Source organism: Agelaius phoeniceus, chromosome 6 (genome assembly GCF_051311805.1).
Source record: "Agelaius phoeniceus isolate bAgePho1 chromosome 6, bAgePho1.hap1, whole genome shotgun sequence".
Taxonomy (NCBI): Eukaryota; Metazoa; Chordata; class Aves; order Passeriformes; family Icteridae; genus Agelaius; species Agelaius phoeniceus.
In genome coordinates, this window is record NC_135270.1 from 34,548,755 (window position 1) to 34,576,341 (window position 27,587).

General features: G+C 34.8%; 1 protein-coding gene across 4 annotated transcripts in view; it reads left to right on the forward strand.

Moving 5' to 3' along the window:
- DPH6 (diphthamine biosynthesis 6) overlaps positions 1–27,587 on the forward strand; it is a 213,539-nt gene that overhangs the window by 108,547 nt on the left and 77,405 nt on the right. For 3 of the 4 annotated variants that reach the window (XM_077180383.1, XM_054635745.2, XM_077180384.1), the window contains exon 13: positions 20,050–20,292. In XM_077180383.1, coding sequence (XP_077036498.1) covers positions 20,050–20,292 — 243 coding nt within the window. Of the gene's footprint in view, positions 1–20,049; positions 20,293–21,240; positions 21,370–27,587 lie in introns of those variants that run through there. The other variant, XM_077180385.1, reaches the window with a different exon arrangement.

Sequence of the window (27,587 nt, forward strand, 5' to 3'; positions counted from 1 at the left end):
ATGGACAGAAGAAAGTGAAAAAAAAAACCCCAAAGTTAAAAAATGATAAATCTGTTTATGTAACTTGATTTTTTTTTTCTGCTCCCATCCCATTCATATGACTTGCATATTCTTCTGAAATTTATATCAGCCTGTGAATCACTGCAAGGGTTTGTCTAAAGCCTTCTAAAGATTCAGAGGAATTTCATAGGAAATGAACTCTCTTTCCTCAACAATTTAGTACCTAGGATTTCACTGAATTGTTTTGGGCAAGAGATTGTTTTCTCAGAAATAAATGCATTTAGCTTTTAATGGTTTAATAATAGCTCAAAACCAAGAAATGTCAATTTACATTTCTTTTTTCAGGTTTATCTTTTCATATTTGTCTCACATTTCTCTCACAGGAAGATGTAAAATATTCTGTATTAATGTTGCAGGTTTTCTGATAGCTACATGTATGCTACCTGATTTAAGATTTTGATTATCCATATGTCTTGATGCAACTGTGGCCCTCAAAAAAAGTGATGAAAATATAGCTATTTAAGTGCTAAATAAAGATAGATATTCATTTCAGCTGTAGTGGTGTTAAAGATACTGCCTTCAAAATATATTCACAAAATAAGCAGTAGATGGAAGATCCATAAAGATACTGTTTTTAAGCTTCACTTTGAAAAGCTCATGGTTAGGCAAAACCAGAAATTTACATTCCATCTTTAAATCAGGCTTTCAGATCGAGTACCTATATAGTTATAATAATTAGTTATAAAAAACTTTCAAAGTTTAGCATAATTGCAGTACTTTTCAGAAGTAGTATCCTGAAAGATTTGGGGTGCTTTTGAATTATTTGAACTGTTATAAAGATATTCATTGTTTTGTAATGAGGACTGAGGCATACACTTTTGAGATTTACTTATAATTAAAACCATAATTTTAACTCATACAGAGGCCAATTGATTGCTATGTTTAATTTCAAGAAGCCTGTGTTTGCAACTGAAAATATTTTATTAGTTTGACAGAGATTCCTCATAGCACTCACTTAAAATTAGAAATTAAATTTCTGCTATACATATAGATGTAAGGGAAACTTCCCCGTGGCACTGTACTAGGTGATGCCACAGTTGTAATTTTCATTTAATTGTCTATGTTTATTTCAGTTTTTTGTTCCAGTTGAAAAAGCAACAATACCAAAGACTGCGTTGCTCCGTAGAATTGAACCATGGAACTGAGTTCAGAAAATACACTTTAGGTCAGATTTCTCCAGTTTGCTGTCTTGTAGTAAGTTTTTTTAAGTCAGTTGAACAAAGACATTAATGTATTGTGAAATTATTGTGGCAGAAGACACAGAGAACTCATAGTTTGTAGATCAGGTCGCCACTTAGATATAGGGAGTGTCCAGAGATGTTTAGCATGCGTGGGCAGGTCTGAAGCATGTGCATATGAGTAAGGCCTGAGCACTAAGGGGAACTTAAAATGAAACTTATGCAGTTTTAGGACTTCAGGCAGGAATTTCAGGTGTGATAGTCTTTCATTTAGAGATCTAATTTCTGCTAAAGACACACATGAGATACACACTGGACAACAATATTTCATAGGTTATTTTTATGTATTCTTTAGGTGATGGATTCTAAACCTCAGGTATCAGGAGGATCAAACTAATACAAACTGATGTTACTTGTGGGCTTGCATTTTAGCACGTCATAGTGGTTTAGGTTGTATGAGCAGTGAGATAGTATCTCACAGAGATCATGCTGTCAGATCCATGGATATTGCAAGGCTTGGGGTTTCATCATTATAGGACCTTTGTTTACTTCTACTGTGATTTCTATATGAAAGTTTAAAACTACTATGTTATGCCCTTTTTTCAAACTGGGTTACTGCTTTTATTATGCATAACAATTCTGACTTAATTGTGAGATTTCAGACTACACTGCAGTACTCTGTCAGCTGTGAAGCAAATGACTCAGCTGTCCTGGAGACTAAACTCTGGTGTCCCCCTAGAATAACTTTAAGCTTTACTGACAGAGTGACTTCAGGAGCTCTGGGTGATGCTGTATACGTTTGTAAATAAACATTCTTTTTAAGTCTCCAGAGCTATTAGTCACATAACCTTCAGGAAAATCTTCCTGACTATGAAATCCTTGCTATGAATTAAAATGTTTTTAATTTACTTGAATAAATTACAACTAAATATCTTTTTGAGGACAAAAGAAGAAAGTAATCTGATTAGGATTGTCGCCTTCCATGTTCCAAAACACATTATTTTACTGTTACTAGACTAATCTTAGACATCTATACATTGTTTTACTGCTAATTCAGACAGTCTGGGCTAAAAGATCTAACTGGGTAAGGTGGGACATGAAAGGTTAAAAAATCTTGAGTTGCTCACTGAAACCATCTGATTATCTGTTTTAAATACAAGACTTCCTTTCCAGACCTGGGCAAATTGTTTAATTGTACTGGTTCTTTTTCTGCAAATTTCTATGTCACTATATTTCCCTCATTGTTATTTTTTCTTTATATGGAGTCTCAGAACTCTAGAAAAATGGCTAATTTGTAATTATGGAGATGGATTAAAGCCACAATTAACCTTTTAGGACCACAGTTGCATCAAGTTTTAGAGTTGTTTGTGAGACACTGTAAATTCCATGGCATACTTAGTTTGTGCAAGAAAGCAGACTAGTTCTGTTGAGGTCTAATATATGCATTTTTTGCACCTGCAGGTAGTTATCTTTAGGTTCATTCACATTTTTCCATTTAGGACAGGCAAACCCAGTGCCTCTGTGATAGAAAGAAACCCTCTTAGCTTGTAGAGGAGAAAGAGTCCATCTTCAATGTCTTAGCAATCCAAGCTCAAACAGAACTGATACAGATGATCAGTATCACTTTGGGATCTCTAACATGCCAGACTTACACAACAGTCTAATTTCATGGCAGTAAAAGTCATGAATATCTATATGAAGAAATATATAAAGAAAGAAATATATAAGAAAGAAATTGCACTGACATTCTTTCTGTAGAAAATTGGACATTAAAAGCCCTAAATTGTTGAGATTTTTCTCTGTTGGGGCTTGACCTGACAACTACTCCTATCAAGGTCAAATGCCCAATAAGCAAGATCGGCAATGTTGAGACTAATCAATGAGCAGAAGAGGCTTCTGTTTACTTCTCTGCATACATGCCAGTTCCCTGCCTCTGCAGAAAGGAGATTGTCATAATCATAATTGAACAGGATGGGATTCCTGAGAAGGCTGGGATGAGGGCAGTAAATAATATATTAGCACTAAGGGCAACTGTATTACTGAGTAATCTTTGATTTTCTCTTTGTCATGTTGGGGTCATACGGCTTGCAATTGTTGCAACTGTTCCTTGATACACACTCAGTTGAGATACTCTTGATTCTATTTCCTGCTGGTTTAACTTTGTTAAAATTTTATAAGTCATGCTAAATTGGACTTCGACAAATGTTATCAAATATATATAAATTCTGGAGTTTTTAGATTGATCTCAGCCCTTGGACAAAGGGCACATAAAGTTAAAAAAGGAAATGTATAGGATATGTTTATTTGGGACTTGGTCCTCTAGAGACAGTCACAGCAGACTTCTACTAGTGGGAGGAAAGGATTTGAGTATTCCTTAAATGAGTAGCTTACTAAACATTTGCCAAACATTTTCTTCCCAGGCCTTTCCCTCATGTGAAAGAGTCTGTCAGATCTTGTTCTGTATTTGAGGAATTGCCTTAAGAATAAGTCAGCTCTGCCTGTGGCTCAGATTGTGCAAAGTTCCAGCTTTCTTTGTAACAGTGACATGTCTGCAAGGTTATTTTTTTCTCAAATTCTGAAAAGGTAGCAATAAATTTGAATTCAATAAATTAAATGTGAAATTAGATGAAGATAGGATGATGGCGAGTTTTCAGTGGTTACAAAACATCCTTTGTCCCAACTTTATCCTATAAAATGCCTGATAAACCCTGCACTGAAATATGTTGTTTACTTATTTCCCATAATTGCTGAGTAAGTTTCAGAAAAAATTTTTAAAATCACTTACCTATACAGTGAGTTGCAGAGCCTTCAGAAGAAAAGTGTTACAGATATATAGGTAATATGAATCAGAGGTAGCTGCAGGTAGAAACCTCAAATTCGCCTTTTTGTAACTCGTCTCAGGAAATATCCCTTAATATTAGGAAGATTAGGTGTAGCAATTGGAAAGCAATATCATGAAAGTATCAGGATTTTTTTTTTGAGAAAAATAAAAGGTTTTCTAACATTAAAGTTAAGGAAGAAAACTTTGCAGAAGTTTTTTAATTTGATCGTTTTACTGTGCTTGTCCTAACTTTAAATGTCCTACTAATAAGTTTGGGTAACTCTTCCTAAATATAAATGTGTACTTACAATGCAAATGCATTCATATTTCACTTATCCAATCTACCTGAAGTTTCCATATGTATCCTGAATTTTTGGTGTTTTCTGATCAGTGCTAAAGTTTTAATCTCAAATATGTTAATATTATGTATATGTGAGAGTTTACTTCTCTCCCTATGGGATAATACTAAAATTGAAGTTGAAATCATTGATAATTTAGTTTCCTGCTTATGCTACTCCTACTTTCTCAGTAATTAAATAGTATTAAAACTATGTTTTTAATATAAGGCATATTCTAGCTTTATGAAATTGCTTCTTTATTCCTCCTGCACTCTCCTTGGCATCTGTATGTGAGAAGAAAGTATAAGCCAATGTGCTAATATTGTTGTAGTTTCACACCCAAAATGAGGACTGATACTGCACAACTGCTCAGGAACCTGGAAGACCTTATGCCTTTAATATTTTCTTCTTTTAAATCAAACTGGGGGAACCATTCAATATAAATTTTTATTTACACTATTTTTAAGAGCTGCAATAGTGATTTAGTGTTTCTTCTGTGGAGGGGGGAAGAGGACTGTAATGTAAGCTAGAATATCTTTGTTAGGCATCAAATCCACTAAAATTTTCTAGTTCTTTATTTGTTACAATAAATTTGTTACAATCATTTTTTTACTTGTTCATTTTAAATTTTCTGTAAAAAATGGCAAATGCAGACAGGTTTATGTTAAGCTGCTTGTTGTTTTGTCACAAACTTGGAATAAGGTTATTTGGTTGAATCCCTCTACTTCTGCAGTACAGTATAATAAAGGTTCTGATCTTGCCATTAATCACACAGCAACTGACAGTAATGCATTCAGCAAAAACCCTGGTTACACCTTTCTTATACTTGCTATCCTCATACAAAACAAATGGTCTAGTTCAGCTCAGTATTCGTTTGACTTAAGCCTTTTTGTCCTATAAAATGTCCATAATGTTTTCTGTGCTTTCCACAGACAGCTAAATTTGAGGAGCCTGCCATCTAATTAAAAGATGATGATCATGAGTTTTGTAACAATCAAGTTTTGTGTCCAAATCAGTTTTCTAGCCTCATGGTGATCTTCAAGAAAGCACCATTTCCACATAGATGAGACTTCATCTGCATAATAGAAAGTTTTATTCTTTCCGAGAACAGGAGTTTTTATCCCACCTACTAAAGCTATGCTGGCTGCAGGCTATTTAGGGTCTCAGAGATTTCAGCTAATATGGTGAAGATTTCACTGAAAATGTTTATTTGAGTAAATTAGAATGTCACTATTTTAAATGCAAATTTTGAAGCACTGCAGACAAACTGTAGCTTCTTAGAATTAATCAAGTGTCTTTTTGAAACATGAACATACATCACACCATTTCTGTTACAGTAATATTTATATGTGCATGTATTTTTGCTGTGTATATGTATATATTTTATGATCAAAGTTTATAAATCTTGGAACCTGAATTACTGAACTCACTGTAGTTGTGTATTACCATTAGCAGCAGTAATAAATGACCAGCTCCTTCAAATGTGGCTGGATTTATAGATGCTACATCCTTTGAGTAATAAGCTGTTCTTTACCTTGACACTTTTCATGTCCTAAATGCTTTTAATCACATACTGCTTATATTACATTGATTATCTGAAAGAATGTTGAAGCTTTAATGATCCTTGTTTTGTCAGTGTAAGAACTTAGCAGTACCCATCATATGATGTTATTCAGTATGACAGTTACTCAGCTTATACTTCAGGGAAAATATCAAAGCTAATATCTAGTTTGTAGTATAAGTAATCTTTCATGATTACCAGTTAGGATGATATGGGACTGCCATCACCCCAGTGGCTCCTATATTCAGTTTTTCTAAAGATTTTATATTTCCATTTGTTAGTCTTTCTACTCTTCAATTGCAGTTGCTAGAACAATAAATGTGAATATTTTTTGCTTTTCAGTCTTACAAATAATAAAATCTAAAATATAGCAGCTCACCTAGGTAGCAGAAAAATTGTCCTCTGATATTGTTTATCTGAAAGGAAGTGCAGGAGAAGATTGCCATGACTGCAGATTTATTGGACGTTTATATCATATCTGTATGGTTATGCTGGTGTGTAGTGCTTGTCTCTTTCTTGCAATAACTTTAAAGCCAGGGAAGTGACTGTTGGATTGACAGGGTGAAAGTAGTAGTAATAAAAGAGGAGAAAAGAAGACAACGTGCATTTACAGTTGATATGTTTAAAACTTATACTACCTCCAGGTCATACAGTTATAGAGGGAACGTGACTGATCTGACAGTTATGGAATTTTTGATCAATTACTACTTAGCTTTCACTGGAACACTTTCAGACCCACAAGACTTAATCCTCATTTATGACATTTCTGTTTAGCTTTATTTCTCCGATTCTCAAAGTGACTGAGATATTACTATTTCTATATAAACAGTGACAAATATGCCAATAGCATTTCAAGAACAAATAAAAACAAATTTCTTCTTTCATATCTTCATTATATGGTTAAGGCATACAAATTGATATTCATGCATGCAGTCATTAATGACAGCATTTGAAGGCTTCTCTGTTAGTTTAGATAGAACTGTGTTTTTCAGTAAGCAGAAGTGCAAGCTATTAAGTGTTGCAGGATTGGATATTAACCAGAAAAATGAAAGGATTTCATTTGCCTCTGCCTTTTATTGGGAATTCTTTGTGTCATTTTCCTCCTATTATCAGCCCTTGGTCATTTCTGCTGGATAAATATGTGCAGAAATACGGTAGCGCCACAAGCACTTTTGCTCTCAACTCCTATGATTTGTGACTTTGCTCAGAGTGTCTGACTAACCATTTGGCTAAAATGGCAGCACTATCACAGCCATTTCAGCTACTATCACTGTCAATCCCAATGAAACTGAATGGGTGTAATTATGAGATATTTTTAGGAAACATACTTTATATAGACAGGATCTCTGAGGGCGGTAAATTCTAGGACACAGGGAAGGATGTGCAACAACAGTACTTTCCACTTTAAATTACATGTTTCAATGTCTAATTAGAAAGTTTCAGTGGTTTCACTGCTGTCATCTGCTTTGTGTCATAGCAAGGAAATAGTACATATTTTCATTCACTTTGGTTTTTTACAGATTTACTCTGTATTTTAATGATATTTACACTTCACAGAACCAAAGCAAGAAAAATTTTACATCACCTTGTGTGCCTCATATATTGTGGACCAGTTAAACATCTAGAGTTAAAAACAATGGTTGCAAACTAGGTTGCAAACAAATTTTGCCTAAGGCATCAACCATAAATTAAAGTAATAATCGTCCCTGTAAGAGACAACTTTTTCCACTGCTCTTTTAAAATAAAAAAGAAAGTAGGTCAGAGAAATTTAGGATATTTTAGAGTATGTACAGTATTGTATTGTTTGCCAGCACCTAATTTACAATTACAGAGCTGCATGAATATTGAAATGATTCAGCTTCCCATTATAAATGTATGTGGCAGTTTGGTTGTTGATCAGTTTATGAAGTTAATGCAAATGAAACTGTCTTCCTGTCAGCATTTGAAATATATAATGCAGTCATGTTGTATATTCAGGGACAGGCCATTGACAGTCAATTAACAAGTTTGATTGGTATGTCAACTCATTCTTTTGAATTGTTAATAGTATGTTAATAGCATTCATTTCTTTGTGCAGTCCCATTTGCAGCTTCACAGTTACAGCTATTTTTTATGATTCTGAGTAACCTAAAATAGTGCCTTAATAATAGATTATTAAACACCTGTCTGGTGTAGCTTAGGGAGGTTTTTCTAGACTGGGAGTTTGCAGTGGATCCCTTTGATATTCAAATCAACAAATGATAGCCTTTTTATTCAAAACGTAAGTTCTTTTGATGGTTAGCTTGTTAAGAAATATTCAGCTCCAGTCTGACCTGATCTGGTTTCCCATGGAAAAGATCTGATGCTGTTTGAAGGTTCATAAATGGAATGCCAATGACAATTTGTTGTTGACGTTTTGCTGCCTCAGCCTTCAGATGCTGCTGGTTGATGTGCCGCTTTAGCTTCACCAAATAATGCTTGCAGGTAAATGATCTTCTGATTGATCAGATAGTTTCAAAGCAAAGAGTTCTCTTCTGTGGTCTGTAGTCATGGTTTTTAGGCTTGGAGGGGTACTTTAAAAGATGCATCAAAGTTGACAGATGAATCTCGAGGCAAGGAATTATGGGAGACAGCAGAATTATGGGAATATTTTTGAGAGAATAACATATTAGCAAGAGTTTTGAAGACCTTCAAAGGTCTATCAAAGCAGCTTCCTATAGCAGATTTATTCCTCCTTTAAAAAAAAATTAAAATTGAGTACACTGGTTAACTCTCAGTTTCCTGTGTTGGGAAGGTGTTGAACTGATTTATTGTTTTCTAAGGATGTTTTAAATGGCATATTTCATTTGAATTTCACTATTATCTTGTTCTGCATTCAGAGCCTCATCCTGCAAGGTGCAATTTCTGCTTTTACTGAAGTTTGCATAAAATCAAAGCATTACATCACCTAACAAGGCCAAGGTATACAGTGAAAAACATTCCTTTACATAAACATCTATGACATTTAGTTAGCATTAAAATCAAGACATAAAAATAGCAGGTGGAATAACCCTTTTTCTCCACCTTTCTTCATATACAGGCATTATTCTTTTATGCCCTTCTCTATTCCCCATTAGTGCCCTTCCTGATTGTACCACAGCTATTTTTCTGAAGAATCAGACTAGCTATTAGAAGTTCAAAACATACATCACAGAAACAGTTCATTTCTCTTTGGTTTGAACATTTAATTATTCACTATCAGCGTGTGATAGTTTTTCTGCAAAAACATGTAATTGTTTTTTGTTGGAGAGCTATATGAGTTAACTCATTGAGATCTGAATGTCAGAAGCTCTGAGGTTTGGAGTCAAATGCTGTGAGCAGTTACATTGCCAAATGTGAACTCTGGAATCACTTACTGAAAGATGCTGTCTGTTAACTATGCCTCACTGGACTTGGTAACAAATCATTTATGCTGATTGAACTTAGGCCAAACTTTTTTTAACAACAAAACTCAGTCTTTTTGCAAAATCCTAAAATACAACTTAAAAATGTATGTGAATGGTCAAGCCAGGGAGATAGTTTCCATCACTGAAAATTTTGGCATTTTTGCATACTTTTCAAATACTGTGTATTGTTTCGCTGATAATTAGAAGCTCATTATGTTGGGCTGAACAAGCAAAATATTAGATATTTTCATTGTCATACAAGGTTATGTTTTCAGTAACATACCTATAATTTCTCTTAGCTCAAAATGCAATATTAGATATTTAAACTGTTTTCTGTTTGTAGATTTTGATACAGCCTTACAGCCTCTGTTTTTGAAGAGATACTCTATTGGTTATTTGTAAAATTCAAATTAAAATTCAAAGCTTTTCTGATAATAATGTCATCGATATTGTTTCTTATTCATTATTTCTGTGCTTAAGTTTTAACCATTATACATCCAAGAGAACTTTTTTTCTTGATCCCATTTCATGTTCATATTAGGCATGTATAAACGTTTTTATTTTATTTTCAAAAAATATGCCAAAACTCCCTCCCCAGCATGGTTTTTATTTTGTCATCTTACATCTTTTGAAGTAGCCTAAATATTTCACAAAATCGCTGTTCATATAGGATTATCTGCCTGAATGTTCTGTAGTGTAAGGCTTATCTTGAGTGACTTTCATAGTGTTAAATGTTTATCATTTAAAAAACTGTAAGGTAACAATGACCAGCTCATAGCAGTTTGGGATGCTTGTCATTTCCTTTTTGGATAATGTTAGACTATCAAGGTAGAAATCCTAATCAGTCATGTACCAGTTTTGATTTAATGTTCATTACAAAGATTTTGCACATCATAACCAATACTTTTCATCATAGAGCAGGATCATTCCATCCTATACTATCCAAGATCATGAATTTATTTAAACAAATCAAAACAGTTCCAGCAGAAGATATTAAGAGATGTGCTTCCTGGAGTGCCCATTGTCACAACAGCACTGTCATTACCAGGCAAAAGGAAAATGCTAAAGAAGGGATTTCAGCCTGGGTCTCAGCAATATTGCAGCTGATTAACCTAATTGCTGGATTATTCTTTGCTGCAGTTTGCCCCTCCTTTCCTCTTATTTAGCCTCTTTTTGTTTCAACACTTGGCTTTCTACCCATTTTTCTATATCAGAGGGCTTGACTCTGCAATTATAATTATTTTGTAATAATGCAAACAAAATAGCTAAGCACACAGTAAATTTGCAGGCACTGGTTCATGACGTTGCTTAGTGATATGAGATGGATACAAATATGGCTGCAGCTTGAATGGGACAATATGAGATACGTATTTTATTAGTAACTTTGTACTCACTATGTTGTCAGTATAGTGCAATTTCCAGTTGTCAGTTTTTATCCTTTTAAACCACTTAGAAAATTCCATGAAAATGAGCACTAAAAGGAACAAGTTGAATGTACGCAAAAACTAAAATCTGCCCCCCCCCCCAAAGAAAAAGAAAATATATAACGCAAGATAGACTCCATGCCCAGATGAATATGTATTCCTGTACAGAATATAATTACAATACAGTTAGAGTGTAGTTATGAATCAGAATTAAAATAAAATTTGTTACAGAAATTTAATTTTTAAATGCAAGTTACCACTTTATCAATAGGTAAGTTCTTTCCTTGAACTGCTGCCAATCTGAGTGTCTGCCCACTGAAAGCTCCATAGTAAACTGCCTCATTGCATGGTTAGGAATTTAATGTTACTTTAAATAAGGATGTTGTCCACACTGCAATTGTGATAAAAGGTCAGTATTTAAGCATACAACAAATAAAAGAATATTAAGTTTATATGTAGATCTTTGTTGAAACTTGCAGTTTCTGTAAGTATAATAAGAACTTGACTTGCAAATTTGCATTGAAAGATGTATCCCTAGAGAAAGATATTTGCTGTTTAAGGAAGTATTATCACTGAAATATGAATAAATAAGCAGAGGATTGTGGTAAATACTGTATGCCATGTAGGTTCTGTTGTATATATTGTACAGGTACATCTAGCTGCACAAACAAGTCTCCTTTCATTTCCACTGGGAAATGGTGGTTATATGTATTACAAATTGGACTTCTGCACCAAATAATCTTTGTCATACATTAGGCTGTTTTAGTGTTGGTTGTTGTTTAGGCAGTTGTAGATGTAAATAAAATCCATGTGAGAGTAGGTATACATAGAGGCTGGGCAAAAGCAAAAAAAAAACAACAAAACCGCACTCTGGCTAGAATAAGAACTATTAGCTTACTGTAGTTACAGTTAACTTGTTTTAAGTTATCTGGTTCTTGGTTTTATGCAAGTGCTTCTTTCTCATCTCCTAGTTATCACAAACCCTCTTAAAGTAGCCAGTGACAATCATGCACAGCATATTTCAAGTGAGAATATTAAGCCAAGTGAAGGCTGGGAACAAAATCTTTTCTGTAAGAATAGAATGTCACGGTGTTAATGTGTTTCATACACTGTGAATTACTGTCGTGTGATGAACAGCTTTCACTTTTCAGTACAGAGTATTTTCTCTGCCTATCTGTCCCTCTTCTGTTTATAATCACATTAAGCTATTTGACAGTTGGCATGAATAAGGACTGTAGACAGGTAGGAAAGGGAAAAAAAACAACTCACTCTTTATAGGATTTTATGACTGCAGTCTTGATTCTCCTTGGATGCTGAATTCCACAACAGTACTGCAGCCATAGGCAGTACCACCCTTATTGTTAATAGAAACTTAAATCTAGACATTTCTACTGTGCTTCCTTGTTTTATTTTATCACTGCAGTGATAGTTGAACTGGTGATTTAGTTTACTGTAAGTGGAAATTGTCAGTAGAAGCTTCAGTTAATGTGGGAAGGAAATCATGAGATCCCTTTCTAAGTAGATTGTATGTTTAAGAATAAAAGTAGAAGAGACAAAGTCTGTAATATAAACACCATAGGTAGCTAAGGAAATCACATCACTTCATCTTTTGTCTTTATCCTCCTTTAGATATTATGTGTATGGATACAGTTACCCTATAACCTCTCTCCCTTATGTGCTACCCAGTTCCCTAGAACTGTAGAGAAACTGTAGAGAAGAGTAGAAGAAAAATGTAGAAATGAAGGAGGGAGGATTGTCTTATGTATATGCCAGCTACATCTTTCTCTGGTGGTATTTTATAAACCTTTTGTTATGAAAATAAATTTAGGATTAAATAGTAAAACCACAAATGATCTGTGTGGGTAGCCCAAATAAATGCTTAGGTAACCTCATGTAAGTTGTAGACATTTTCTGCTTAGCAGAGGAGGGTAAAAACAGAGGGGAGTTAATTTAACATATCTACCCTGGCAGATTAAGATGCTTATCATAATTTGAATGCTGCTATGCTGAGCTATAAACTGAAAAACAGTGTAGATGAAGAAATCTAAAAACTCTTGGAAAAAAGAGTTAGCTCTGAAGAATCATCTGAAGCTTTGATATCATCTGAAATTTTACAGACTTCCCTTTGAACTATAGAAATCATATCATACTTTTTGTAAAGGTTATAATACCAGTTTGGGGAATTGTAACAAATTTTATTCTTTGATTAGACCAGTGTCATGGGAACAGAGACTGCAACTTCTTTTGTCCTATACTGAATGTGCTTCTAGTAAAGAGCAGTTATTTTTTAATATAAACTGTTCAGCAATTCCTCAGTCAAATTTTCTCCCTGGTTCTGAATATCTGTATTTCAAAATATTTTTGCCATATGTTCTGGCATGAGTTTTCATTTTTCCTAAGCTGTCTTGTTTTCTTATTTGCTGCGTTTATTTCAAACCTGTGTCCATTTTTATTATTTCTACTGGTGCACATTCCAATTTAGTATCCTCTGTGGGTTTCATTATCATGCTGTTAATCCCTTCTTCCACTGACTTAATGAAGATGTTAAACAAAATCAAGCCTAATACCAATCCCTACGGCACCCCACTTCAGTTACATTGGCATTTTCATTACTCTCTCCTCACAGACTATCAGCTAGTTAACAGCATTTATATTTGGGAGAGTTAAAAATTATTTCCAGATATGCCTTATCAGATATTTTAAGAATCCAAATGAATTATAAACATTGTCCTCCCTTATCTCTGCATATATAATTCACTAAAAAACACAATCACCTGCAGCAGACATAATATGCATTTTCTAAAAATGTGGTGCTCATTACTCGAGAGTTCATGTCCACACTGAGTCGTTTCTCTCACTTTACACTGTTGGATACTAGTCTTTTTTACCTTGTTTGTCTGGACCCTGACAAGGCCTTTAGTTTCTCTAGTAAATACCAATTTAAGTGGCTCGTTCCCAATCCCAACCCCAATTTTTAGGAGTAGACTCATCTGAGTACATGTTTAAAAATTTGTTGTGTTTGGCATCTTTATTTGAAGTGACATGAATAATAAATGAGGAAGTGTTAATCAGTTTGGAGGTTTTACTCCATCTTTTAGATAAGGTATGTTCATAAAGCTAAGTGTTCTGCAATTTTTCACAGTTGGCAGATTTGCTAATGTGCTTGTGTGAGAACTTGTGATTTTTTTCAAAAGCTTGAGAGGAATGGTAGGCTTTGTAAAAGGTGGCAGATTAATAGTCATGAAGACTAAAATTCCACTGTCCCAAGGAAGAAATGCATCAAAGATTAATACTCTTGTTAGCTTGCTCATTTCAAAATAGGGAGACTGCTCTTTTTATATTTAGGAAAAAGCACCCTGCAGAATGTGGAGAACAGTTTATCCTCTATGGCAATTAAGTCTTTAAGCTGTCTACTGTAATTTTCCAGGAAGGAACAATATGTACCCTGGGCACTAGCACAGCACACGGGCCAAAATATGCAAATTAAGTAAAGAATATTTTTACCTCCATTTTGTTCATTTCTTATCCCTCTCTCTATTGGAGATTCTAAGTCAACTAAAACAAGAATTGTGAAGATGATTTCAGACTAGCTGTCTGTCATGCCCACATGGATGTATTAGATGGGAAGCCTTTCTCACCCACTTTACTGGAATCTTTCTAGATGTTTATAACTACAGGTTCTAACTTTAAAGCTGCATTTATTTTTGATTTATGTCTAATACTACCTTGGAATATGAATGACAGTTTGTGAGGTGGGTTTTCTTTGGGAAAATTTCAGTTTTTGAATCTTTGTCTTCTGTAAATCAGAAGTGTGGGGGTTTTATTTCTGTCAGTTGTAGAGCAAAATAAAATTGATTTGACATTGATCAATATTTAAAAATAACCAACACACTGCCAAAAATATGTATGCAACTACTACAATTTTCTTTGATAGAACAGTTTTTAAAAGATTAGGTTCAAGCTAATACTTTGATCTTACTTTAAGTTTTTGACCTGATCATCTCTCTCAAGTCTCTACCCTTAGCATTTTTTTAATCTTCAAGGTACTACAGACCTTCAGGAATGTATTAGATGAGATTGCCTGCTGTAAACCCAGCACTGTCAAAAGGCTCATTTTGAGGTATTTGACTTTTAGAGGATTTCAGAGGTGTTTATAATTGGGAAGTATTGAGTATGATTAGGAGATATTCATTATGTTGGTTTAGTATTCATAGCAGTATTGTTGCTTCTTCAGATGCACTGTTGAGTTTAAAGGACTGCCAGATTTTGTACTGCTTGGTGTTTGTATACCATGTGACATGATGCTTCTCCTTGGTATAATTTAAATTAGGACATACACAAAAGTTTTAAGTGTGTTGATAATGTTATGACATTGTGTTCAATGTCAAATATGGCTTTGTGGGATGATGTATTTTAATTTTCCTAAACATCATTAAAAAAAATACACCCTACGTTAGCATTCATGAAATTGCAGTCACTTCTTGTTAAAAAAATGTTCTCTGAATTTCCAACACCCAAATATATAAATTCAAAGAGAAAAATTTAAAACACACATTGATAAAGTACATTTTAATAGTAAAGAGCAATACAAAATGATGATGGCTTTGTAGACTTGTAGATCAGGTGATCAAATACATATTGAAACATCCATCCCAAAATGAAAACTAACAAAATGGACTCACAGCATCTGATAACTGAATTATAAAACCTTTAAAACTGTGGGAATGTTACACCTAGTTCAATAAAATAGCCATAGTATGCTACTGATTAATTGATTAATTGTTAATGGGTTTTTTTGACCTAACTAGGAAAAAAAAAATTATCCAAAGGGAAGTTCTGAAGTTTTGAGTATAATGTGCAAACTAATTTGACTAAGCTATATGTGGTGTCTTAGCAATTTAAAAATTTTTAGTCAAAGGTAATAATAAATAGTAGTAGTAGTAATAGTAGTAGTAGTAGTAGTTAGGAATATATCCTTCATACTTTAGCTACTGATAAAGTTACTAATGCACATTTTTTTCTCAGAAGAAAGCCTGCATCAAACTCAACCTTGTGTTGTGAACTCATTCCTGGAATTTTCAGACTATAAACTTTTACAGTTCAAGGAAAACATGAATTATATTGAAGGTTGGGTATATTAGAATCGTGTTAGTCAGATACAATTTGTTTTCATAGCATGAACTTCAAGCTTTTCAATTGCTGTTGTCTAAATGCTGCCTTTAAAAAGTTTATTCATACTGGTCAGTTGAATAAAGGATGTCACATTACAAAAAGCAATTTTGCCATCATCATCTAAAGCAAGAGGGGCCCTAGGAAGAAAGGATTATCATATATTGAATAAAAAGTTCACCACCTTGCAGGTTTAATCCCGTTAGAAAAGATTATTTCTATCTAACTTAATCAGCCAGAGGTCTTTATTGCCTGGAGTATTAATTGATTTAGGTCTTCATTAAGGTCAGAGGTAGCCGTGGCTGACCAGAGGCAGCCTATTAGTGTGTTGTCAGTTCTGCTTATTTACATTGACTCAGCCTAATAGTGGGTCGTGTCACTGTTGGGTCAGGGGGGCACTGAACCTTTTGTGCAGCCTGACCTGTTAAAGGGCAGCAGTCACTCAGACACCAAACTGCATTCATAACAAAGATTTGCCTGATTGCATATTGACTCCTGCCTTCCAAGAAACATGCATTTGTGGTGCAACTATTAGCATTTGCCTAAGTGTCTGTGGGTGAATATTTGAGATCTCTCTGTTAGAAGTTTCCAGTGAGTTTTATATTGTCAGTTAATCTCAAGTTTTAATAATATCAGCAGGAACAGTTTCATCAACTTTCCATGGTTGCTCTTGGCCTTTAATAAAAACTCAGTGCATATCTATATGCACTGATAGGTATCCTATCACTTCCTTCTTTTGTTTCTTTCTAGGCAATAATAGTTGCAGCTTTTCCTTTCTAATTAGCAGCTTTAGTTAGACCTCATGCAATTAAGTCTGGTTTTCTCATTGTTTCTTTTCCTGATGCATATATATGGGGGAGATATGTTGTGTACTTTTGGTAACTTAGAATACTGGTAAAAACTATTTCATGATATAGAACAGTTCCAAGTGGCACTGAGTTCTTCTGACTGTTCCTTTCCATGATACCATAGATGCTTTCCTTCTGTTTCCTAATAAGTGAAAGCACCCTAGAAAAAAAACCTACTATACAGCTTTCTATTGGTATAAGCCACGTCCTAAGTATAAATTATACTTATCCCTGCAAGACAGCTTCACTGTGAAAAGTAGTAATTCTCAAATAACCTCTTAGCTTTCTATCTGTGAGAGCATGCATTGTATCCTCTGAGGTTCTGATTGTCTTCTGAACTCCCCTGATTATTTACAGTTGTGCTGACTGAGCAAAAGAGCTGCTAGACTATTATGTTAACTTGTAAGGACTTACCTTTCATTTAAATTGCAATGATACAAATGAAAATAAAAAGGGAAGAAATGTGGAATCACATGAGGCTCCATTTATAACCTGCTTAATGCTGTGAAACAATATTGGAAATAAACTTGTACAAGTGAGCATCTCAGCAGTATGAAGCTTGAGTTTTCAGGGTTGTCTTTGGTTCAAGCCTTTATTTAAATTTTAGCACTGGAAATAATGTGTATGGTCTACAGTGAAAATCAAAATCCTAGTGAGACATCCACTGTACACATATGGATCCTCTAAGGATCAACATAGATCCTTTATATTGTAATTTTGTTTCTATGCTGAGTTTCCTGTATAATGCAAGTCGGCCAGGCTGGATACCCTGTGAATCTACACCCTGAAAGATCTTCTGTTATCCTCGTAAGTGCTCCAAAAAGATAAACTGTTGCAAGGTTCTAGCAGGGTTTTGCAGAACACTTTCACAACACAAGTACTGACACCATACATTGTGACAGCTCCTCTTGTAAGATTTCAGTACTGTGAACAAGATAGTATGATGACTTCCCTGTTTTAAATGCCTTTTACTCTGCTAACAATTTTCTGTATAATGCTTCAAACATTCCAGAGGCAACGTCTTGAAATCTGCTAAAACAGTGTTTGTACTGGTTTGCTGCTTTGTCCTTGCTGATTATTTATGCTTGCTTTTCATGACTGAATCACTGGGAAAGAGAAGAGAGATACCCCTCCTCCTTCCCTTATTCTAAATTATGTCCCCCTGCAATACAATTGCTGCAAATCTGTGACCATTTTTTATCCTTTTCCCCTCTTTTCCCCTTGCATCCACCCTTCCATAACATGGTGGCTTGTTGGAAACATTGTTTTTCTATTAATTGCATCTTAAGATACAAACAAGTATGTTAGGAACAGAGGGATTTTTTCAATTGATTTTTAAAAAACTGCAAAATTCCCACTGAATCTTAGCCAAAAGTGGTGCCAATTTTGCTCAAATCCTTCCGAGATTTTTTTATGACCTTGCTTATGACCAGTGGGGCTAATTGTATCAGAACTGTCCAGGATACTTTAAGAAAGTGCTATCTTGGTCTGTATTTCAAAACACTGACAGATATTTTATCGTTAATTAGTATTCATATTATGTCTCAAACAATCTGTTCAAGAATAGGGGAAGTGAACTGGTTGAACAGCTCTTCTGTCTACCTAATAATTAACATGGGTGATGCATGGAAAACCAGCAGCTCAACAGGGGATAAAAAGGAAGAAATACCATCAGTGTGATTTTTTTTTTCCTGTAAGAATATAAACTACCTGCATTGGAGTTTTTGACTAATGCATGGATTTCACTTTGCAGAGGTGAAAATGAATGGTTTGCTTTAAAAACAAACCTGTGCCCCTCTGAATCATATCTTTCTGAATTTGTTTCTCATCTTGTCAGTATGCCACTTGGTAGCTGGCTGGACTCCCTTGTTCAGTGGCACATATTTTAAAATAGTACTGTAAAAAAAAAAAAAAAGAAAAGAAAGACCATTTGTTCCTGTAAACCAAAATATTGCTTTCATATATTTTTTTCCAAATTCAGGATTATATATAGCATTATCAAACAATATTTCAGGTATTTTAAACCATTTAAATAGTTGATGTGTGTCAGTTGATATATTGTTTCCTCTCTGCCTCCTCCCCCTCTTCAGCTGCTAATCATAGAACTTGTATGCCAAATTGTATAAGATACTCTTCCAATAGTTACATGTGTGAGTCTTTTGTGAGACACAGACAGTTATGAGGACAGATTTGGAGTTGCATATGGGTCTGTCACATGGTTTGATTGCCATGTCTTCTAGGACACAGATTTCTTTTTTAATTATTCTTAATTCTGAGGAATTTTTACAGTTTATACAGTAAGTTCTGCAAAATTCTTCCGAAAGATTCCTTTCTCTGTCGTTACTCCTAGCAAAATTCTTCCTGTGCTGACTTCAAAGCTGCTTACACCCACCTTACTTCCCACTTCTATACTTAGTTTTCTTTTGATAGAGAATAAAATTTACTGTTTCACTGATTAGGATATGCACAGATGTTCTAGAGAAGTGCAGCATAAGACGATGAAAAGTTTTGATATTTACATTAAGATTTTATTAAAAAAATCTTTGAGATGTCTGAATAATAAGAATAAATGTTTCCTTTCCTGGCTGCTGTTAAAAAAAGTAGGTCTTCAGAGTGTTGCTGGGAAGATTTTGGAAAATTAGCCCAAAGTAACTGCAATGCAGTAGTAAGTCTGGCCACCCATTAAAGTTTATTTTCAAAAGGTGACCCATCTCTTTGTTCAAGGAGCATCTCTTTGTTCAAGTAGCACTCTTCCGCATTTTATTTTCAATCTACAATTTGCTTTTACCTTCTGGTGCAATAACATCACTTTTTGTTCATACACAGTCATTTAGGTGTTCTGCTAATATAATTTTACAGTGTTTTTAAATTAGTTTACTAAAGACGTTACAGGTGTCTACTGATAAATTCTTTTATGGTTTTGTATAAAACAAAACTTAAGAATAGAAGATTAAAAAATAGTATTGAAGATAACGTGCATCATCTCTCAAAAGAAAAGAAAACGAGCATATTTAACCATGGCATGAGTGTGATCCAGCAGCTGTAACAGTCCACATCAGATTATTGTTCTGAGCTGATTCCAGCTAATCCATGCATTATCTTTAGCCTAGCGTATTTGCTCTATTTGTAACAAGTTATGGCAAAGAACAGTACTATTGAAAGATACCAGCTGGAAGACAGAAAGGTGCTTTCCTTGTCTTCTGTAAACTCCCAGAGTCTTATGTGCTGGATCTGATTCTCTCCTAGGTTGGTGATGTTCTCTACTGTGCGGGACAGATTGCTCTGGTGCCCTGCACGATGCAGCTGGTGAGGGGTGGCATCCGCGCCGAGGCCAGCCTGTCCCTGCGGCACGTTGGGCGAGTTCTGGGAGCCATGAGCCAGGAGGCTACACTCCACCACGTCATCTCAGCCAGCTGCTATGTAACTGACAGCAACAGCATTCCTATTGCTCGCTCCGTGTGGCAGAGGAAATTAGAAGAATGCAGAAAGGTAGCTGCCCTATCCATTTTCTTCTTTCTGGGCTGTCTTTTTTTCCTTTCTAAGTCGTGCAGTAATATCAGAATTTCGCAGTACATTTCAGAGGGGTTCCAGTAAAGGTTTGATTGAGCTGTTATGTTCTGGCTCATAAGTGCTTGTGGACAATTGAGAAAGAAAACTGCTTAATAGAAAGTTATGTTCACCACTAACTTTGTCTTAATTCCTCAAAGTATTATGTTAAAGAACTCCTAAAGAACAGTCAATTTCTCTAACAAAATTGTGAACAATACCTCATCTGAATTACTTGTGTCCATATATTTTTTGCATAATGAGAAATGGGCATTTTAGTTCAACTTTTTGTCAGTTGTTCTGTTGAGGATTTTTTGCCCACTTGCTTGCAAACAGTATTGTTATGATAACTGAGTTTAGCAATTTACTTCTCATTATTCCTTTATATTCAGCTGGACTTCTAAGACCACATCTGGACATGCATTTTTGATTAGTAGGGGTTTATGTACAAAGCAAAGCACAGAAAAATACTAAACAAATAGTTTTGTTACAAGGGAAGGGGGAAATTACCCTGTCCTGAAAATACAGTTGTCCTGTTAATGACAAATTGTTAATGACAACAGAGATTATATATTGAAAAATTATAAACTGTTCTTCAGTTGTACTTCTGTCTCAGTTATTCGATAGTAATAGTGAAAACAAATAATGCAGTTTTTATTTTGGAGCAGCCTTCCAGATCCTGTAAGATACTGCCTTTCTCTGTGGAAGACAGGATTTGGTAGCCTTACTCTGAAGGCAGATTCCTTACCTATGTGGTTTTGTTCAGGTTTTGATATTCCAGTGCTGCTACAGACAGTTCTCTTAAATACCATGACGTGACATAATGGTCAGTTTTCGCCAAGGGAACTAACTCAGCCAAACCAAAAGTATTTTATTATTCTTTATTTTAAGCAGTGGCAAAAGACCTGAACCAGTAGGAACCTACATATTACTCAATAAGAACAAATGGTTTGTCAGTTGAAACTGTTCTCCTTCTCTCATCCATGAAAAAAGGAGTTTGTGAAAATAAAACAGTTCAGCTCAAAACTCATTTTTGGTAAGCTATACATCATAAAACATAGAATTAATTATGTTTTAAAGATGGGATTTAGATTGTATTTCTGTTTGTTGAATGTTCTATATTTAGTAGCAAAGCGATGGTATATTAAGATAATTGTATTTAAAATGGTGACTAAATCATATGCATCAGAACTGCCAAAGGTGTTTTTTCTCTAGAGCATGAGAAATTTAACGTTCTTCCATGCGGCGATACCTGGTAATTATCTTCTACATAAATAATACTGTTCGGCAACTTCTCTTGAATCCTTCTACATGCTTGATGGCAGTAGTAAGTAAAGCACAAAAAATATTCTATAAATTGTTAAGGACACCAATAAATTAGACCTAACAGTGCATAATATAAAGAGAAATATGAGAATTGTTTTCTGGATGTGTTTATATAGCACAAAAGATTTACTTCTAAGAGCTGCATGTGGACATGCAGTTGCTCAAAGCTTCATTTGAGATAAGGCCACAGGGTCTGACACTTTTAGCTGGACTTTAGAAGACTTCTTGTAATATTACTAGTGACAATCGTCTTTTAGGAGCTTCTAGAGTTACAAAGAGAAAGATCAATTATATTTAAATAAATTGAAAGATTTTTTTTAAATTTAGATAAATTATAAAAAGTATCTTTTGGAATAATCTATTTTTTTCTAGAGGAAATATTTCATATGTTATTAACAGAGAAGTGTTCTAGTGAGGATGGGAGAGGACTGTAAGAGAGGGAGCAAACAGTAACAGTAAGCTGGTTGGACCCCCTAGAAACTTCTGAGTTGTTTCAGTCACCCAGCCTCTGGTCCCTTCCTTATTCAAGCATGATTCCTTCCTTCTTACACAACTCCTTTCTACTCCTGTCATCCTGATTTCCCTCACTCCTTACGGCAGCTCAGTATCTGTGCTCCCAGCATCGTTCCTGCAGCTTCAACCCTACAGTATAACCCCCTGAGCCTCCCTGAGCTCCAGTTACCCACAGGCATCAAGGGTTGTGTCCTTAGAGCTGGAATCCAGGCCCTGTTCCTCTCTCTTCTTCCTTCGTGTGTCCCTTTGGGTCTCAGTGTCATTGGAAAAGCCATTTGGGGTGACAGAGGAAACAAATCTGGTGCAGGGATCTAAGGTAGTAGTAGAAAGAAAAAATAGTGGGGAGGGAAGGATAGGAAAGCAGCCCCACCAAGGGTTCACTCAAAAGAACACCACCTAAATCACTGAGGTAAAGATCTTTGGATTGACATTTTGAATGTACGCAAGAGAGATTTCCTTTGTTAAAACTTAAAAAGTATTGTAAAAATTGAGATCTAGAGTGAAGAAGCCGAAGCTGGCACTTAATTCCGTAGGTGCATAAAATTGCACTTTTATTGCTGGAGAAATTAAAATATAGTTAAGGGAAGCAATGGTTAAAATAAAAAAATAAAATAAAAAAACAGAGGCTGCAAAAATAGCATACAGACAATTACCCAAATGACATAGGAAGACTTATTGGAAATAACAAATACAAGTGCCAGCCATCATCAGCTTTCTTCCACCCTATTTTTAAGTTACATTCCTTCCACAATTTCTTTGTGATTGCCAGGCATAGTTAGGGACATTCTGACTCTTGAGGAGATAAATTGAGGGACCTTCTCTACCTAATAGCAGTTGTGTGCTAGAACAATTTCAGTCTAATCCAGTAGTTAGCATTTAGGAGGTTTTTTGGCTTTGTGTCTTCTTGGTGCTTTTTTTAAGTGACCAAAAAAAAAAAAAAAAGAAAGAAGCTTATAGCATTGCTAAAACTTTCTGGAAGAAGGACTGACAGTTTTCCAATTAAGTCTCATCTTGTGTTTTTCTTTACTTCACATCTTTTAATGACAGTGTCATGTAATATGATGATTTTATAAGCGGTTTTGCTAACTCATTCAGCAGAGTAATCAATAGAAAAAAGTAAGCCAGATGGGTTGTAGTCCATTTGTATTGGATGGGACAGATGGCATTATTGATAGATGGAAATATTCCAAATAATTATTGTATAATGATATAACAGTGACTGTGCCTGCAAAATTTTATTAATTTACTTTGTGAATGCACTTTATTCAGTAGGGCCTGAGTTGTACAGTTTAGACTGTTACTCCCAATATATTTAGCTGGGAGCTGAGTCTACACCCTAACTTCTCCTTCCCCTACCCATGGGCTTTCTGTGCAGAGATATCCCTGTAGTATTTTGTTAGACTGTTTCAACTGGTGCATTGTACTGCTGCCTATACAACAGATTCCCCTAGGCTAACTGAGATGGCAAGATAATGATTACTTTTTTTTCTACCTCTGAATGCTTGTTTTTTACTTCCTTTTGTTATCCTCACCTATACAAAGAAGAAACATGCTGCGCTGTCTCAAGATTTCAGGCATTCCAGCTTGCTTAACTGCTGTTTTCTATTTTTTACATCTCACTAATCCCTGGAAAGGCTTAGTATAGCTAGATTAATAAAATATACAAATCCTGATAAACTGTGTAATAAATACTCATTTAGACTGTTGTTATTTGGTTGTATATTCCATGGAAAAGTACTGTGAATTAATTCTTTCTGTGAGATAAGGGCACATTAACTTCCTAGCTGAAAAATTTTGAGGCCATTTGCTGCTTTTGAAATAAATTTGTTTATAAAATGTCTGAATGCTAAAGATTAGTTTCATTAATTTTGGTTGGATGAAATATATACAAAACTTGGAGGCAGATTTTCCAGAACTCTCTGAAAATCTATCTCTGATTTCTTCATTATAAAAAGAAAAAAATATAGGGAAATACTTTAGTGTATTTAGTACTCAATTTAGTACTTCTGTTTTGTTATCAACAGAAAGTTTAGAATTGGTTGTGTTTGGAAGTAACCCAAAACATCGGTGAAGGGAGATTTTGAGACAGTGAAAACAGTATATTTTGTTAAGATTAGAAGACCAAGTTGCACAGAGAGATAATATTTAATGTAATAGCAAGATGTATTAATAGCATTAAGGTCCTTGTATTTTTTTCTTAAAATCTGATATTATAGATCAGTTCCCCTCTAGTTATTGTAATAGGCAGCTGCCAGTGTATTTTCCATCCTCAGTCATGAAAAATCTACTTGGTGGAATACTTCCTGTGACATAAAAAAATCTATCATTTTACTTTTATAGCACCACTTCCATTTGGGTATTAGTTGTCTCCCAGCAATAATTTTCCGAGCAAACATTCTGCAAACTTTAAAAGTTCACCAGCCCATCTTCTTCTGACAGAAGCTTTCTTTTTTTTTTATGGTGAGAATTCAGGATGAGTGGCTGTGATCCCATGATTGTTTCAAATCCAGCAAAGAGTGCTGCAGTTGACTTTCATTCTGTCAGGAATGCCAGTCAGATTGTTGACAGTGTGTGTCTTAATAGTGTGTAGTGCAGAAGTGATGGAAAAAAGATTCACAGTGATTTATCTGATATATATTGTGAATGGGTTCCACACTTATTTCAGCACTTGGATAACTTGATGCCAAATTTTAAAATCTGAATTAAAACCTTTTGGACCAGATTTAAAAACTGTTTAGAGTTCAAAAGATGTAAGTACACCCAAACTAGGATTTTTTAAAGATATGTATCTAAGAGCAGTTATCGAGGGCACTGGGCCCCTTCCAGGGAGCCCCTGCATCGTACCTTCTTTGGCACTCCTGTAAATATCATTGGTTCTTTCCTGTACCTTTCCACTTTGCCTTACAAATAATGTACAGGTCCCAAGTTATAAACAAGTTAAATCTTGAACAAGAATCTGTCTAGCTACGTGCAGTTGTTTCCTGCAGTAATTAGTGTGTTTTCATGGCAGTCATTTAGAATGGCATCATGCATCTGTAACAGCAGTCTGTGCATTGTTCAGACATTCCTGTGCTATTTGAAGTATACAGAGTGTCATGAATTTAAATAAAATTCGTGCATTCTCTAACACTTTATCCTAAGCACAACAGAAGTAGCTTATGCTCAAAATGTGGAAGTTGAAAATTTTTCTTGCTGCAAAGGATTGGACAAAGGTTTAAGATCCTTTTTTTGCCCATAGTGAAAATGACTTTAAAACTTAAAATGGAATATTAAAAACTTTCACAGATTTCTGTGAGAAAATACATATTTTTTCACCACTCTGAACAGATGTTTCTAATCCAGTAATATTCAGGTACGCTTTTTTGTCTAATTTATTATATATATTGGTTAATATCTTTATTTAATGCAATTGTTAGATTTCCAAAAATTGTTGTAAATTCTGTGTCCTATAGATAATACTATAAGTAATATTAACTTAATTGGTCTCCTTTTAAACTTAATTGGTCTCCTTTTACTAGTTTCTTGAACAAAATAGTCAGAATATGAGTAGTACAAGTAAACAAGTATTATAAAGATAAAATGACAGATTAGAACACTGCTACATTTACATTGCAGTAAAGCCTCACATAGGTTAACTAATATGATGTGTAATATCACCAGAAGAAAAGTAAATATTTTTGAAAACCATTGCTGACATCCAGTACCTATACCTATCAAAAATTCTCTAGGAAGAATACGCATGTTACTGTTTCCCCTTTTTTGTCCCATCAGCTTCATAACATCTATTTTGCAACTAGATGCTATTTTGAATTTTCCACAGTTTGATATATAAACCCAGGCTTCTTTTATGGCCCATGTTCAGAACACACAGTGCATTAAATTGCACAGTGCTGGTGTGTCTTTTATCTCGTGCCTAGTATATTTCATTTCCCCTGTGTTCAGATTAGGAAAAGCTTTTCTATTCATTTGAAGCAACTGTAATGAGAATATTTAACACAGATCAAATGCAGATAGTGGAAATCCAGAGGTCCTTGGAAAAAATCTGCCATTTGACACTGGGCAACAATGGGAGGTGAAAGGTTTGCCACTTGAACTTTTTCTTAAAAGACTATAATACTCTATTTGTAACATTAGCAGAGCCTTCAAAATGTTTAAAATTAGTATAGCCAACTAAAAGAACATGACTTTAAGTAAAGCCATTTTTAGAAAGGGAATATATGTGTATAAAAATCATATGATTGCATAATAGTTTAAAGAGAACGCATGAAGTTAACTTGTAGAATATAAATAAAAAATAAGAAAGGAGAGCACTTCTTTTGTAATCATTTGTGGAGATAACCACAGATACCATCAAATCCTCAACTGGTATAAGTCAGCATAATTCTGTGATTTCCACTAACTGATTTGCACTAGCTTATTTGCCATTTAGAGGTAATATATCCATGCATTTGAATGTTGTTTTTCAGGTAGACAGAGTGAAGAAATGCATGTCAGGTTATTCAGGGTGGTAAACAGCCTGGTTCATGCAGGCTGACTGATGTTCCCCTGCAGCAGTTCCCTTATAAGACTGGTTTTGAGTGATTCTTCATCTCCTTTGCTGAAAACATTAATTCTGTTTTGAGCCTGTCACTTCTGTGCTAAGAGTGCAAGAGTGCATATATGCATCCACTGTTTGCTTAGGCCCAGAACCTCTGGTCAAAAGTCTGATGTGTGATGACTGTGAAAGCCATTAACAGAGTTGCATCCCTGAAGCAAGTACCTGTTGTCACTGCCCACATTATAGAGGGAAAAATGCCATTTTGGTCTAAAAGTGATCAAGGTCCAACTTTCACTCAGGAAACTTCCCTATAAAACTGTAGTCCAAAGTACATGTAGGACCCTTTAAATTCCTACAATAAAGGATAGAATTTCAGAATTTCATCACCTTCAAAGATTTTTTGTTCTCCTTTGGATGAGATAATCCTGTTGATCAGGACTGAAAGAAGAGCCATATTACCACCTCAGTCTACATAAACAGTCTTGTTAACTACTCATCCTTCCTGAAACTGTAGTCGGTTAATCTCTTTCAGACCGTAAACATCCCTTCCAATTTACTGCTTCCAGCAAGTAGTTTGATATTCAATACTAAGCAGCTACTCTAGATCTTGGTCTTTTCCAGGGATGACACTTTAATTTTTCTCATCAATCATTACTATTTTATTGTATGGTCCAAGGGATCCTACTAAATTTCAGTACTTGATTAGCCTCATCTCTGATTCTGTGTGCCGGTCATAATAATAATTTCATTTCCTCTTCTTCTTCCTCTTCTCTGAATGATATAATATGGTCTTCAAAATTAATAAAATATCTTAATTTTCTTATTCATAAAAGCCAAAGTAACCCAAAAATTATTTGTGCTT